This window comes from Bos mutus, chromosome 21 (assembly GCF_027580195.1).
Source record: "Bos mutus isolate GX-2022 chromosome 21, NWIPB_WYAK_1.1, whole genome shotgun sequence".
Taxonomy (NCBI): domain Eukaryota; kingdom Metazoa; phylum Chordata; class Mammalia; order Artiodactyla; family Bovidae; genus Bos; species Bos mutus.
Window position 1 is genome coordinate 26,933,340 of NC_091637.1, and position 16,019 is coordinate 26,949,358.

Here is a 16,019-nt window from a genome sequence, read left to right on the forward strand (position 1 = left end):
GCCCGAGTCTCGGGGCGCGGCCGCCCAGGAACCCAGCTTCGGCGGGGTGCGGCGGGGTTGTTCCGAGCTGGCCGGAGCGGACACGCCTCCTCGCTGGGCACCTCACTCGGGAGGGGAAAGGGAGAAGCGGAGGCGAGCCCCGCAGGGTGCGCCCACCCGGCGCACGGCAGAGGCGGGGCGGGAGGGACAAAGGGGCGCCCTCCTGAGCGCTCGCCTCCGCGCCGGGGTTCAAAGCTGTCACCGTACAAAAGCTCCAGCAGGAAAATACCCCGCGAGGTCCCAGCCGCTGAGGGGTGGGGGAGCGACCGCGCGGCCACGCCCCGGCCTGCCGCCCTCGGACGTGGTGCGTCAGCGTGCCCGGCTCACAGCTCTAATTTCCGCCCCTCCTCCCGCCGCCAAGGGGGCACGCCCATTGGCACGCGCAGGCCCCTAGGCCGAGTGGGAGTCTCTCACTGTGAGGATTGGCCGGGCCTTGTACCCGCGAACCAATGGCGCCAGTCCTTGTCCTCAGCCACGCCCCTTCCCCAGAGGCGGGCGCGCGACCGCTCCATCCCGCCGGTGCGCGCTCCGGGATCCCCGCCCCCTCCGCGTGCGCGGCTCCCCGCCGCCGCCACCGCCGCCTGTAACCTGCGCCGCCAGGATGTGGCTGGGGGCTGACGTCGGGTCCAGATGTGGCCCCGGCCCCGCCCACCCCCGGGGCCGGGCCGCCCACACCGAGCCGCGGCGCGCACGGCTGCTGTCCCGCCTGCCACAATGCGCGGCGAGGCTGCGGCCGCGACTTGGCGCGGTTGTCCCTAACGTCGCCGCTCGGCATCCTTAGGATAGGCCGCCCCTGACGTTGCGCGGGGATCCCACTCGCCCGCGCCCCCCATGCGTTCACTCTTCGGAGCCCAGCCGGGCGGGCGCCTAGCAGACGCGGAGCCGCGCGGGTGACGGCAGAGGCGGCTGCGCGCCTAGCCCAGCCCGCGGAGAGGGCGCGCCTCGCCCCCGCCCCCCGCCCGCTCTCCGGAGGCCGTGGGTGCGGATGCGCCGCTGACGACTCGCAGCAACCAGCAGTGCCGCCCGTCCGCCGGCTGGATCCCGCAGCATGGCAGCCGCCGCCTATGTGGACCACTTCGCCGCCGAGTGCCTCGTGTCCATGTCGAACCGCGCGGTCGTGCACGGGCCGCGGGAGGGGCCGGAGCCCGGACCCGAGGGCGCGGCCACTGTCGCCGCCACGCTGCCCCGCGTCGAAGAACGCCGCGACGGCAAGGACAGTGCCTCGCTCTTCGTGGTGGCGCGGATCCTAGCGGACCTTAACCAGCAAGCGCCGGCGCCCGCCCCGGCGGAGCGCAGAGAAGGCGCCGCGGCCCGGAAGGCGAGGACCCCCTGCCGCCTGCCGCCCGCGCCGCCACCCGCCCCCGAGCCCGCCTCCCCCGGCGCCAGTGGCGCGGCGGCCGCGCCCCTCAGCCCGGCGTGGAGCGAGCCCGAGCCCGAGCCCGAGCCCGAACCCGAGGCGGGGCTGGAGCCCGAGCGAGAGCCGGGGCCCGCGGGGAGCGGCGAGCCCGGCTTCAGACAAAGGGGCCGGCGGGGCCGAAGTCGCACCGACCTCGAGTCCCCGCAGAGAAAGCACAAGTGCCACTACGCGGGCTGCGAGAAAGTTTACGGGAAATCCTCGCACCTCAAGGCGCACCTGAGAACTCACACAGGTCAGTGGGGCGGCCCGGGAGCCCCGAGCAAGCGACCCGGGGGCAGTACTAGTGGCCCGGCCACGCCCCCGGAGCCACCAGCTGGGTGCGAGGGCGATCAGGCCGGGAACAGTCGGGGCCTCGCCTCTTTCCCCGTGGCTCCGGGCTGCGGGCAACCCTGCGCGCCGCGCGAGGCGGGTCCGTGCGCTGGGAGCCGGCACCCGCCCGGCGACCGCGCCCCCGCCGGGCACGCCCCCTCCTCCGGCGCGCTCGGGCGGGGCCGCGGGGGCGAGTGTCGTCATCTGGCCCGGGGGCGGGTACCCCGCCCAGGCCCGGGGGCGCGCGGGCAGGTGCGGGCGAGCTGGATGGGGGTCACTGGTGGCACCCGGGGAGATTGGCGGCCCGGACGCCCGGGAGCCGCGGGGAGCGGGTGTCCTCTCCTGGCCCCTCCCCCGTCGGTCGGGCGCGCGCTCAGCAGGGGCGGGCCCGGCTCGGGCGCGCGGCGGGCGAAGTTCACGCGGGGACAGGGCTTTCTCCAGCCACTCGGCACATTCTTCGCTCTCCTCTTCCTGTAATTTTTCCAGCGCTCTAAGGTTTAATTTGTCGAAACCGGAGCCAGAGGGTGCCGACGCGGGGGGCGGTCCCGGGTCCTCGTCCGGGGCTCTTTGTGGGAGCCCCGCCCATCCGGCCGGCGGGGGCGCGCCGGACCCGAGGGGCTCCTTGGGGCCGCGGCGCTGTCTCCCGAAAGGAGCGCACTGCCTTCTGGCCGCGGATCTGTGCCGCCTTCCTCGCGGCCTCGCTCTCACCTGCGGGGGCCGGATGCGGGCGGGCAGCACCTGCACGGGGGCGGGTGGCGGGAGCCGACATTCTAGGAGCCCCGGACCGCCGCCCGCCCCCACCCTAGGGCAGCATTTTCCTCTCGCGGGCCCAGGACTTTGTCGTAGATTCCTCTGTAGTGGTTTTCTGTCTTTAAACACAAAAGTGGAAACAACCTTTCAATGGATGGCATGCTTTCTCTCCCAGTTTGGTTTAAAGAATTGTGTATTTCCTCTGAGCCCGCGCGAACTCTTCTGGACACAAGTCTTCCACTTTGGGGACCGGTTCAAAACTCTCATACGATTAACCTTGTTTCAAAAGTTGAGGCGTCTCATTTGTCAAACAGTTCACAAGCTGATTAAATGACTAATTTAAAAGCCGCAGTTTTCAAGGATCTAGAGCTGAAAAGCTTTTTCTCCCGATAAATTTGCAAATGAACCGCCCCACGGTCTGCAGGTGTTAGGAACCTCGTATCTCACGAACTGCACCCCCCACGCCGGCCCCGCATTTCTGGTCCCGCGCTATGACCGCTCAAACCGCTTGGCAGGTGGTGGGGTCGCGGGTGAAGGTGGGGCCATTTCTAGGCTGAGTCAGAATTCGGGTTGTGTGGACTCCGGGGTGGGGACGTTGTTGCAAGAGTGGGTGTGGTCGTGGGGGAGGGGCCACGCTGGATTCTGAGCCAGGTGGACCCCGTCCCCTAGTAGCGGGGCCGCGTTTGGTTTGTGGCTGGAATTGAGCACTCGGTTGAGAGCCAGGCCAGTACCGAGCAGGGGACTGTATTGGAAAAGCTTTCTGAATCCTGTGTTACTGTGGCCTCCCAACCCGGTAAAGAGTCTGCCTGCAGTGCGGGAGACCCGGGTTCGATCCCTGGATCGGGAAGATCCCCTGGAGAAGGAAATGGCAACCCACTCCAGTATTCTTGTCTGGAAAATCCCATGGACGGAGGAGCCTGGTCAGCTACAGTCCATGGGGTCGCAAACAGTCGGATACGATTGAGCGACTTCTCTCTCTTTCCCAACCCGGCAGCATCCGGTAGCCAGATTCGCGAATTTCGGAGGGATCGGCCCCGGGGCGGGGCTCGCCCGGGCCTCCGGCTGGGGCTGCCTTCCGGATTACCTCAGGCCCCTGAGCCAGGCTGCCTGTGCCCTACGCGGCACGGGGCAAGATGGCTAGATGTTTAGGGCAGGGGCGCTGGGAACCCGCGCCTTCGCAGTGGGGCGGAAGCCAGCCTCTCCGTGGTGCCTGGAAGCCAGAACAGGATGAATCCATTCTTTGGCCTGCAATGTGCTAGTCTGTTCATTCTTAGAGCAGGGAGCCGGCCCCGCCTTCCAGGTGTGCAGAAACTCGAATCTCTGCCTCCAGAGCAGATCTCCAAGTCAGGAGTGCACAGGGTCCCCTGGGGCCTTTAGAAATGTAGGTTCCTAGGTCCCAGATGCTGACTGCAATTTAAGGGATCCCTCCAGATGCATCTGCTTATGAACTAAGGACCTACCTGTGGCCCAGGGCACCTTCAGGAAGCCTGAGCCCAGGTGTGCAGAGCATAAGTAACTGGTGATCATAGAGGGCATAGGGGCAGCCCACAGAAGGGAGAGGCTAGGCAAGCTGGCTGCAGGGGCTGACTCAGAGGCGATTTGCGAAGACCCAGGAGGCAGACCCTGGTTTGTGGGCTCCCAGAGTGTTCTGGTGGGGAGGGTCTCTGCAGGCAGTGACTCAGGTTATGCTAGGCCTTTCAAACTGTTGGGACGCCCTAACAATAGTGATTGTATGGTGGGGGGCGTGAATACCAATATGACTTTAGCCAAGGAGGCAGTTGGAAGCTTGCTTTGCCTAGGGACTGATTTCCATGCCTCCTTGACCACCTGGAAGGTCTGCAGGAAACGGGTGTGCATATGTGAAAATCCTTTGGGAGGTCCTAAGGTCAGCTTTGACTTCGATTTCCCACCACCACCCTGACCAGCTGCATGGAAAGAGCCGCAGTTAGCTGTGTGGCAGTGTGGTCCCCTGTTACATTCCCCACTGGTCATCCTCAGGACTGATGACCTGCTGTCACCTTTAGGTAACTGGTGTTAGAGCATGCGCATGCTAGAACAAAACACACGATCATCTTTGCAACTGAATCCCCTTACTGTTGATCATAACTTCCCAGCCCAGACCTGGGAAGTTTGCTTAACCTCACTCTGGGGACTCCCTAAACCAGGAGCAGATTTTCTTGGAGTCTGAAGGGCTTTGATTTGAAAATTCAAGGACTTGGAGAAGGGAAGCACTGGATCCCTCTGAGGACACCCCCAAGCCCCTCTACCTGGCAAAGTCCCACATGGAAGGGTTCCTGCCTGCTGGGCTTGGTGGAGCTCAGGCAGAGTGGGCCCAGGCTTTCTTCGCAGACACATCCTGGATCCATTCTTCCCTGTGGGTTCTCACAAACAATTGTTTTCAGATAACCTTTGTACCCTATTCGCCCTCCAGCGCCAGCAGCCAGAACCTCTCGTTGCACCCTGGGCTGGGCCATCTCAGCAGGTCTGGGGGGCCTGGCTAGAAAGGTGGATCCAGCCCCGCCTCCTGCAGTCCCAGAGTTAGTTGCTCCTGCTCACCTGGCCTGTGTGGGATGGAAAGTAGAGAAGGTTGCATTGTCTCAGCCATTTCCTGTGATCACTTGGGGCAGGGTTTGTTTAAAATTTATCTTGACCCCCTGAACAAGGGATTTGATCCCCAGGGCCGTAACAGGGGCCAGGATTTATTCCTAACTCTCCCCTGACTTGAGCTCTGGCGTTAGAACGTGGTATTCCAAGCACACTGCCTGCCTAGACCCCTGGCAGGTGCTCCCCAGGCAGCTGTGTTGGGAAGGCAGCCTGTCAGCGTGGAGGGTGGCTGCCAGGATCTCCTTCACCCAGAGCAAGCCACGCTGGCAGAGGGCCAGCACTTTGTCTGGGCCACAGCCAGGCCAGTATCTCCCGCCCCTGCTCCCCCACAGTCCTAGCCTGCCAGTCGGCCTGGTTGTGAAACTCTTCAAACAATGCAGAAGTGTACAGGCAGAATTCATGAGCCCTCCCCTCCCCCAGCTAGCCACTGTTACTCTTGTTATAGATACATTTCTTTCCAGACTCTTTTAATGCATTTTTGTGTATATACACATGCATGTTTATCCACGGAGTAGGTGATTTGAAAACACACATGTAGGATCCACAGAACACATCCAGTCAAGGCTTTTGTCCTGTGTGTTTGCTTAGGGAGGCAGCTTCATTCTTTTTCCTGGCTGCCTCATACTCCAGTGTGCAGCTATGCGGCGGTACTCTCAGTCACCCAGCCTCTTACTGCAGGCACAGCTGTGCTGCTTTTCTCATCTGTTTGCTGTTGGAAACCATGTAGCAGGGGACTCTAGTGTGTGTCTTTGTGTCCACCTGGCATTTGTGGGGGATCAAGACTTAGCGGTATTAGTGACAGCATAGGTGGCGCATGTGTGGTGGAACTACTCTGTTGACTTAAAGGACAGGTTATGTTTTGAAAGGAAACAGACCAAAAGACCCCAGGGCTAAGGGTCCTGCTATATTGCTGGCTGCCCTTTCTTTTTTTCTAAAAAAACAAAACTTCTTCCAGTTCTCCTTTTGTACATGTGAAAGCATCACATCGAGAACATTTTTTGAAGCAACCTCAACAAAGCTGTGTTAGCCATGCCTCACGACCAGCCGTCCTGCTATCCTGACATGGCTTACCCGCTGGTGCTCAGCCCCCGCTGCAGTGAGGTATGCCCCGTGGGCTGCCCAGCACAGCCTGCACTGGTGGGGGAGTGTCATGTGAGCTATTTGCTCCCCACTTCCCTGCCTAAAAGCAGACTGGAACCCCCCCCAACCCCACCCCCACACACATATCCACTTCCATGTGAGTGGCTGGTAGAACCAGGTTTTACTTAATCAGAGGCCCTGTCTGTGTGTGGCCTCTGGAACCAACAGGGTTAGGGGAGTCCCCCTTCAGAGCAGTTGCTGCTGCCAAGTCCACTCATTGAAGGGGGCTCGTGGGGACCCCTGGCTCTCAGGGCCTGTCTGCCCCAACATGACTTCGAATGCCGGTGGTTGTCTAACTCCTGGATGTAGTGCGTCAGAAGGGCAAGGCTGAGATGCACTGCTGGTGGCTAAAAGCCTGGGAGAAAGGAAACCAAAGGCTTATTCACATGTAGTAGTAATGTGTTTAAATGCATAACTTGAGAAACCCCACAAACCCCACAGCACTAGAGCAGACAGACCTGGGGTGTCTGCAGAAGCCATGCCATCCCAAGGGTCTGTGCCCCGTGACACCTGATCTTCCCAACAGAGGTCTGGAGCTTTCAGGGCATAGTTAAGGTGTGTCTGGTTTGGGCTGAAAGAAGGCAGTGAAAAGAGTTTTCAAAATAAAAAACCTGTAGAATGACACACTCAGCTCTCAGGTTGTGTCCAGCATATCTACACTGCTCGCCAGGGGCCAGGCCTTCCATTTGCAATAGGACCCTATGGAACAGGCATTGCCATCGCTATTGCTTTTTAAAGGACAGCCAGGCTCAGACTGGTTAAGAAATATGCCGGAGGTTGCAGAGCAGGTGAGGGTGGAGCTGGGACCTATGCCAGGCAGCCCCGCTCCAGAGTATGTCTGCGTGTGTGACGGCTGCGCCCATGTGAACCTGGGGATGGCGGGTGAGCAGGGCCTCAGGGTGTCAGAAGCCCATGTGCCCCTTGCACACTGCTTCCCCCACAAGTCCTTATTACTTCTGAAACATTAAGTGATGGTACAGTGTACTTTCATATATTCTCCTGCTGCTGCTACTGCTAAGTCGCTTCAGTCGTGTCTGACTCTGTGCGACCCCACAGATAGAAGCCCACTAGGCTCCCCCGTCCCTGGGATTCTCCAGGCAAGAACACTTGAGTGGGTTGCCATTTACTTCTCCAATGCATGAAAGCGAAAAGTGAAAATGAAGTCGCTCAGTCCTGCCCGACTCTTAGCGACCCCATGGACTGCAGCCTACCAGGCTCCTCCGTCCATGGGATTTTCCAGGCAAGAGTACTGGAGTGTGGTGCCATTGCCTTCTCCATATATTCTCCTAGTCGGTAGTTAATATTCTCTCCCAGTTTAAAAAAAGTCTTTCTTCCCTCCTTCCCGCCTCCTCTCTCTAAATATTATATTTTCTACCTTCTTTGCCTCTCAAAATACTATTTACTATGTAACATACAGTCCATATTCAGTTTCCCTGATAACCAACCCCTCCCCAGGTGGCCCACACAAGAGCCAGGATGTGGTTAATCACACATTACATTTGGTTGTCCTCATTCTTCAGCATCCCTCAGTCTGAAAGCACACCACCTCTCCGCATCATTGGGTCTTTGGTTCATTGGCATTTTAGGACCCAGGCCAGTTGCCTTGCAGAAAAATCCCTCCATCTGCACTTGTTTCATCGTTTTTCTCATGATCAGATACCATGTAAACCATCTTTGGTAAAAACTATAGCACAGGTCGTGCTGGTGCCCCAGAGGGGGACATGCGGTGCTGTATTGCAAATGAAGGGGTGTTTGCCAAGCTGCCCCACTCTACAGGAATGTCCTGCTCTCAACAATAAGAACCACTCTGAGACCGTGGCTTGTCAGAGGGTCCCGCTGGTCGTGCGTGGAGCCAGGTGCCATGCTGGGGTGCTGTCTGCTCACCTGCACTCAGCCCCTGCTGCCCGGTCCACCTGCCTGGCTTCTGTGCATCCCCCAGCCTCCTTGCCTGGACCAGTGCTGGTTTTTCAGGTGTGTTGTTGGAAGTCTTTTTTAAAGTCAGAGGACAACTCGAGAGTCCCCTAATGTTAGGTTGAATCAGATGTTTCTGGATGGTCTTTGTCACGGTTTAGGAGGTGGTCATGGGTGTGTTCTTCACGGTCAGCACACCCACACCCGGCTCTGTGCCCATAGTGACCCGTCTCCCAGACCTGGGTGGGCGGGTCCTGCAGTCCATGGCACCCTTAATGTCCTAGTAGGTCTTGACATACTTTCCAGAAAAAACCCAAATCTGGATCTAAGTCCACACTCCTGAGCCTGCTTTCCGTTCCTTTTACAGCCCCAAGTTGGAAGTCAGTGTCCTGTCAAGATGGGAATAAACTTGTTAGTTAAGTCAGGAGCACCTGCTCCTGTGTGACTGGAAGCGGGTGGAGAGGACAGAGTCACCTGGAGCTGAGCACTGGGCTCAGAGGACTCGGTCCCTGCCCTGGGCCAAGACAATGGAGGCTGTACCTCTTGAGTTTTTACTCTGAGGGCAGTGATCTAACATGAGGCACTTAGTGTAGGACAGGAGAACCCCTCACCCAACCCCAAGTTCTGCCATTTACAAGGTATTCTGTCCCTTGTAGCTGGCCTGAGTATCCCAGCCTGCAGCGTGTTTCCATGGAACCTGTTTCTATGGAACCCATGACTTCTGGTCCCGGTTGTCTGTTTTACACGTCGGGGCCCACACCCGCCCCCAGCCTTTTTCCAGCAAGGAGGCTCTGCAGGGGGTGAGTGGGCCCTGGAGGGGAGACAGCACTCCTTGGTCCTCTGGTGGCCTGGCTGTCCCGTGTCCTCCACCTGCTCCCTGTCCCCACTGAGTCAGGTGGGGCAGGGCATCCTCCCCATTCACCGTGGGCCTTGTGTGTGCAGTGGGGGGGGCGGCCTGGCCCAGTGCGGTGGATGGGGTGGGTGTCCTCCCTGTTCACCATGGGCCTTGTGTGTACAGTGAGGGCAGCCTGGCCCAGTGTGGCATCTGCATGACATCATTCTGAACCTGCAGCATGGATTGGGGAGCCACACTCCAGGTTTTTACTGTATGCAGAGGGAGTGGGGGTGGGAGTAATCTGTTGATTGTTCTCCTTTTCTCAAGTTCATCACGCAAAAACACTTGCTAACCAGGAACTTGGCCGCCCTCCGTGGCCATCAGCCAGTCTGTCCCAAGGTGACCTGTTTGGAAAAGTGCTGAGACTTGAGGCTTGGATTAAGTGTCCCTGTGCCGTAGCCTGTCCCGCACAGGTGGGTGGCCTATGGTCCCTGAGCACAGGCCTGCCTCCTGGAGCCAGAGAAAGCGCTTTGCAAGAAATAGTTTGGGGCCCAAATTGGCAGTCACTCACTGGGGGGTATGAGGCTTGGCCTGTGCTGGGTCCTGTCTCGGAAGGAGCTTCTGGCAAGGCCCATGTCCTGCAGACGCGCCAGCTGGAAAGAAGCACAGGTGTGGGAGAGGGAGGGGGCTTAGGAGCTGGGGGGCTTCCTGGCTCCCACCTGGGGCCCCAGCAGGGTGACAGCTAGGCAGCCTGGCAGGGGGTCTGGGGCCCAGGACGGGGCTCCTTACACCCTTGGGTTAAGTTGGAGGTCATCCTCCTCCGATGGGAGCAGGACAGGAACTTCCTTCCCCTGTACATTCCTTTTCTGAGCTCATTTGTTTTTAACTCTTTTAGTATATTAACACTCACTTTAAAAATGGAGAAGGAAATGGCAGCCCACTCTAGTATTCTTGCCTGGGAAATACCATAGACAGATGAGCCTGGTGGGCTACAGTTCATGGGATCTCAGAGTCGGACACAACTGAGCAACTAACACACTTTCACTAAATAAAAAAGATAAAGTGTTTGGGGGCTAGAGGAAGAAGCTAAAGTTAATGGCAGATCAAGAGTGGAGGTTTTTGCAAGAAAGTGTTGGGAAACAGAGAGGAACCATAAAAGGTACACACAAACCTCAGCACTCAGCCGCCAGAAGGGGCCGACCAGGGCCTGGGAGGCCCAGGCATGTCCTTGGCGGACAGTGGTGTTTTGCCTGGGCCTTTGGCCAGCTGAGCTGTTCGTCTGAGATGGGGGGAGGGTCTGGGAGCTGGGGGGTTAGCATCTTAGAGTAACGAACCTTACAGGTTTTCACTAGGGGGAGAGATAGTAAGTGTGGATTCATTACACAGTTGCCACTGATACTAATCTAAGCTGTATGGTGAGTGATAGGCGGTCTGGCCACTTAGGGGCCCTGCCTGCTTCCCTGACTTCTGCCCTTTGTCCTCCTTCCCCCTTCGGGTCACTCTGGTTTGCCCACTGATCGTGGGTGATCCTCTCCCACTGGGAGTGAGCACTGTGGGGCAGGCAAGCGGGGCTCAGGCAGATCTCCATCCATCACTGAGGTCTCGCCCAGTTCCCATTCTGGAAGGACTTCCCCATGTTTGTTCATCAGTTGTCATTTTTGTCCCCGAGGATAGGGAGTGCAGGGTCAGGAGGACCTCTCGAGACTCCCGCTCCTGCAGCCCTGGATGCTCAGGGCCGTTACTCAGGTTTCCTTGTCTTTTCTAGAGAACCCCTTTGGGCCGCTTGCCTGCAAATCCTGTGGCCTTTGGAATTCCCTGACATCTCAGTGGTTATGGCTGTGCACTTCCACTGCAGGGGTTGCAGGTTCAATCCCAGATCAGGGAACTAAGATCCCACAAGCCTCACGGAGCAGCTAAAATATAAAAAATAATAACGTTGCCTTGTTGTTTGGCCTAAGGCACCAGGGTATTCCCTGGGATAGTCTGAAGGACTTTGCAGGATGCCATCTTTTATGATCATGAAATATCATTCAGTGTTTTCTCTGAGTCCTCTTCCGGGTGGGGCCTGAGCATTCACTGCACAGGCGTGGTGCTGTTGTATTGGTGATAGCTGTTGTGTTGGTGATCGAGGTGGTTGCCCTGAGTTACCATCAGGCCTCTGGGGTTTGCTGGAAATTCAGCCTCGTCTTCTTTGTTGTTGTTCAGTTGCTGTGTTTTACTCTCTGCGACCCCCCATGGACTGCAGCATGCCAGGCTTCCCTGTCCTTCACCATCTCCCAGAGTTTGCTTAAACTCATGTTCATTGAATCGATGATTCCATCCAGCCATCTCATCCTCTCGTTCCCTTCTCCTTCTGCCTTCAGTCTTTCCCAGCATCAGGGTTGACTCTTCACATCAGGTGGCCGAAGTATTGGAACTTCAGCTTTTCAGCATCAGTCCTTCCAATGAATATTCAGGGTTGATTTCTTTGATAGGCTCTCCTTCCTGAACACTGGACTGGGTGTTACCTGCTCACATCCTGCTTTGGACAGGTGGCATCAGCCTTCAGTTCACTCACTTGAGCCTTTGAGAAACGTCAGTATTGATCTCCCTTCCCTTAATTGTCTCCCTAACTTGTGACCCAGTTGTTTTAACTTCTTCCATGTTCAGCTCCTCTCATCATGTGTTCAGTTCTGCACGGGGCCTTGGGAGATAGACACTGACATGCATGTGTGCATGTGCTGTGCATGCTTATGTGTGTGAATGTGGTCAGCCTCCCGCCAAAGCTCAGGGCAGTTGTTTCTTTGGAAGGAGGCCTGTCAGGAGGCCTCTGGCCAGGTGGCTCTGGCTGCAACAGGTGTGTCGTCACACCCAGCGTCACCCTGAAGGAGCCTGGGGAAGGCACAGTGTGTCCAGAGTGGCTGCAGGGCCAGCAGGGATCCTGGAGCCATGCTGGAGGGTGTGACTCCCTGGGTGCCAGTAGGTCACGTGTTCTGGGCTGTTCTGCCCTGATCTAGGCCGACAGCCTGGTATGGGGGTCTGGTTGTGGCTGACCTGAGCTAAGCAGCAAGTCCAGCCCGGTCCTCATGTTTCCTCCTCCTTTCTCTCCTCCCTTTCCTTCACCTCCTCCTTCCCTTCCTCTCCCCCAACCTGGGATCTATGCACACTGCCAAGCTGTCCTCAAGGGTTCCAGTCCTGGGCAGAGGCAGGTGGGTGCAGGAGGAGCAGGCCCAGGATGCTGGAGAAGCCCTTCCTTTGTGCTGTGGCCTGGCTCAGCCTGGGAGAGTGGTAGAGGGCTGGGGTGGGGCTGTAGCTTCCTCCTCAGTCTTCTGGGCCCCTGGGGACACCCAGGCGGCCTTTCCTGTGAGGTGTTGAAGGTGGCAGTCTAGCTGTTCCCAGTCAATGGTCAGCATCCTCCTACACAGCGCAGGGAGAGGTAAACACTGGGTTGCCTTGGCAACCGGCTGAGCCAGGGCTCAGAGTGCTTGTGGTAAGAGAAGCTCTCATTGTCTCAAGTTTCTGGGATGAGCTTCTATTTTGATTTTTTTTTTCCCTTTAATTAGCTGGAGTGACTAAGATACCAAGATGCCTGACCTGGTTCCTAGAATTTCTTAATAAACATTTATATTCCTTTTATAGGAGGCATGTTTCCTCCCATGATTCATAGGCTTTTTGTTTTAAACTGTGGAGAGGCCCTGGCATGGCCGGGGAAGGGGCGGGGGTTGTGATGGCAGGGTCCTGGCCCGCAAGTGCTTACTTCAGCACCACCCAAGGACTGTGTTGACTTTGAGGTTGATGAAGCTCCCTGGAGAGATTTGGGGAGATACCTCTCTCATCTTAGGGTGTTCAGAGCCCCATAACATGCATCCAGAAGTCTGTCTAAGCCCAAACAGTACCTTTCCCCCCACCCCCCAGACTCTTCCTGGGAGGCCAAGATAGGAGCTCGTGTATACCTTGATACAAGGTGTACTTTGGTGTTTGCTCTTAAACCTTGCTGCTCTCAGAGGTGGCTGGGCTGGGTATCCCTGGGCTCGAGAGGGTCTAGCCAGGAGGGGGCACCTCGCTGGGTGACACTCAGTGACAGGCTCTCCTACAGGCCTCTCCCTTTACCTGGCACTGCCCTGCTCCATCCGCCCCCACTGAGAAGGTGCCAGGTGAGTCTGCAAGGAAGCTGACCTTGTTGGTTTTATCACGCATAGAGCAGACCCACGTGGCCATCTACAGAGTCGGGCCAGGCCTGTGTCCAGGGCCAGTCTTTATAGTGGGTATGCAGGCCTCTTGGCTCCCTTCCTTCAGCACAAGACAGGGCTGCCTCGTGGGCCCCCCACCCCTGGCTTTCCTGCATGAGAAGCAGCTCCCTGAGGAGGCGGCTGTTGGGGTTGCAGAGACAGTGTGTTGGGGGTCCTGCCATCTGTAAGTCCTGACCATCTGGGCTGTGGACTTGGAGCCATGTTGTTGCTGTATCTCTGGTCCCGGCCCCACAGAAGCTTGCACATGCGCTGTGTCTTAGTAACCTCGGTCAAGAGCCTCTCAACGCTTTGTTTTCATCAGAGGAAAGGCTTTTTGTCTGATTGTGTGCTGTCATTTTAACAGACGCAAAGTGCGGTACGGTGTTGGCCCGGGAGAGACAACAGATGGAGCCTGCTTCACATTCTCAACTGGGCAGCAGGTTGGGCCGTGCTGACCACTGACCCCTGAGAGCGTGCACAAGGCACATGGTGTGTGTGTGTGGGGGGGGTGTGTCTGTGAGTGTGTGTGTCTGCAAGTATGTGTACAAGTGCGTGTGTCTACGAGTGTCTACTAGTGTGTGTGTGTGTCTGCAAGTGTGTATGTGTCCATGAGTGCATGTGTCTATAAGTATGTGTGTGTGTGTCTACCCCATGAGAGCAAGATTCCCCCCACTGCTGCATTGCTCTTGGGCACCTGAATTAACAGACATTTTTGCTGACTTCTCTTTTGGGGAGAAACAGATGACTTAGAATGACTTTTTGAAGTAGGTTCCAGCTCGTGCATCAGGACCTCACAGAACCACCCCGGAGCTCATTGTGTGGGTGAGCTGTGTCCCAACCTCAGCTCTGGTCTGTCAAAGGCCCCTCCATCCATTCTGGGCCACAGAAAGGCAGTGGAGATCCTGTTGCTATGGAGATGTGCTGCCCAGAGTCTGTGCTCAGGCTGGGGAGTGGCACCCTCACAGGTGAGCCTCACTGGTTACTGGTTACCAGGCACTCAATCCTGACCACAAACTGTAAAACAGGAGCTGCCGAACTGGAGCCTTGAGGTGGAAGCCCAGGTCCCTGTCCCCAGAGCAGCTCTGAACATGCCTGGGCCAGGGGTAGAAGCAAGGGTGGCATCCTCCACCTCCCCACCGCTGGGTATCCCTGGTCTTGACCATCTCATGGTGATGAGCAGCAGTGCCAGTCCTGCCAGGGCACTCCACCTGGATGGATGGGCCCTCTGGGTGGGGCTTCCAGAAGCCAGCCGTGTTGGGAGAGAGGCTCACCTCTGGGGGGGCCCCTTTGTAAACCGCAGCCTCTTCAGTTGGAAGGACAGAGGTCTCTTTGGCAGTGGCCATGGCCCCTTCAGGTGAAGGGCTCTGTCCCCATGGCCAGGGGAGCCCCCTCAGGACCATGGGCTTCCTGAGCCCTGGGTCTGAGCAGCACCCAGGGTGTTTTCCAGGGTGACTGTTCTCATGGACTCCAGGCCATCTGGGGATTTTCTCCACTTTCTTCTCTCTCTTTTGGGGCTGCAGTTCTCTGTTTGCAGATTCGAGAGTTGTGTCCTAGAGGGAAGTGTGGGAGCTTTGTTGAGGCCAGCTCGTCAGCTGCGGAACCACAGTTCTGTCCTTCTCCTCGAGGCTCTCACCCTCGCATCAGTGCATTTGGCATCAAGGTGCTTCCTGTGCAGTCTGAGGGGCCACGTGGAAGGAGCACCTCTGTGCTGAGTGACACCTGGGCACCTGTGTGGCCGTCCTTCCTCTCTCTGGCATCTGGTTGTTTCAGAGGACATTTGTGGGATTCCAGGTGGGGCAGGGGCAGTTCCACGGGGTTGCTGGACAGAGGATGACGCTGAGTGACCAGGCTGTCAATGTGTGAGGTCCCCGAGCCAGATGCCTCCAGCAGCCCTGTACCTGCGCGGCTCTGCCCCTGCCTCCGCCCTCGGGATGCTCACCTGCTTGGAGACGGTGAGGAGGCCAAGTAGGGTCCAGCCTTCTGCGGGGCCCACAGCGGGAAGCTCCTTGTGTCACCAGCACCCTGGGCCACAGTGATGCCAACCAGGTTTCTTGTGTTAGGGTACGATTTCTCAGCACAGGAAATGACTGGGAACTGTTTACTGCTCACACAGTCCAGAACTTCTGGAGCTGGCCAGCCGGGTCCTGGGACACACTCTGGTTTGCAGGCTCAGATGGTGGCCCTGTGAACCCCATGGAGGATGGAGTCTTGCAAACCCTGGGTCAGGTGGCCAGAGGGCGCCTTGGCTCCCAGGCCAGGCCTGCTGTCTCCTGGTCCCAGTTCCTGAATCACCTGGGGAGGGGGGAGGTGTCTGCTTCTCCATCTCCCTGGAGTCTGGAGTCATCCATCCCTTGGATGACATAGTGGCCCCCACCCACTATGCTTGGAGCCTATCACTTCTGTCCGGAGGCTGGCCTCACTCCCTCCCTCCTCTGCATACAGGACCAGTCTGTGCTGACCTCTGGTTCCCCCTCTCACACCTGCGGCAGGGCTGGGGGGTCAGCAGAATGGTCTCCTGAGTGTCTTCATCACCGCCCTCACCCCTGTTATCAGGCCAGGGTCAAAACGTGTCCCTGAGTCCAGCCAAGGGTGCCGGGGTGCTGGGAACTGGCAACAGCCAGGTGCTCGGCTGTTGGGGTGGCCTACCCCTGCCCCACTGACGTAGGCCTAGCTTGTGGGGAGTCACCCCGCACTCGGGGGCCTAGGCTGGGGGGCCTGTTTCCAGAGGTCGGCAGGGAGAGCTCAGGGAGGCCTGGGCTGTCCTTCCACCCCTCCCTGGGGCCAAACCTGGTCATCACAGGATCTG

At 58.1% G+C, this 16,019-nt stretch overlaps 1 protein-coding gene across 1 annotated transcript in view; it reads left to right on the forward strand.

Annotated features, from left to right (window-relative positions):
* The first annotated feature begins 591 nt into the window (after nucleotides 1-591).
* Nucleotides 592-16,019, forward strand: part of KLF13 (KLF transcription factor 13) — a 43,090-nt gene continuing 27,662 nt past the window's right edge. The window contains exon 1 of the mRNA XM_005896349.2: nucleotides 592-1,688. Coding sequence (XP_005896411.2) covers nucleotides 1,088-1,688 — 601 coding nt within the window. The 5' untranslated portion in view covers nucleotides 592-1,087. The remainder of the gene's footprint in view (nucleotides 1,689-16,019) is intronic.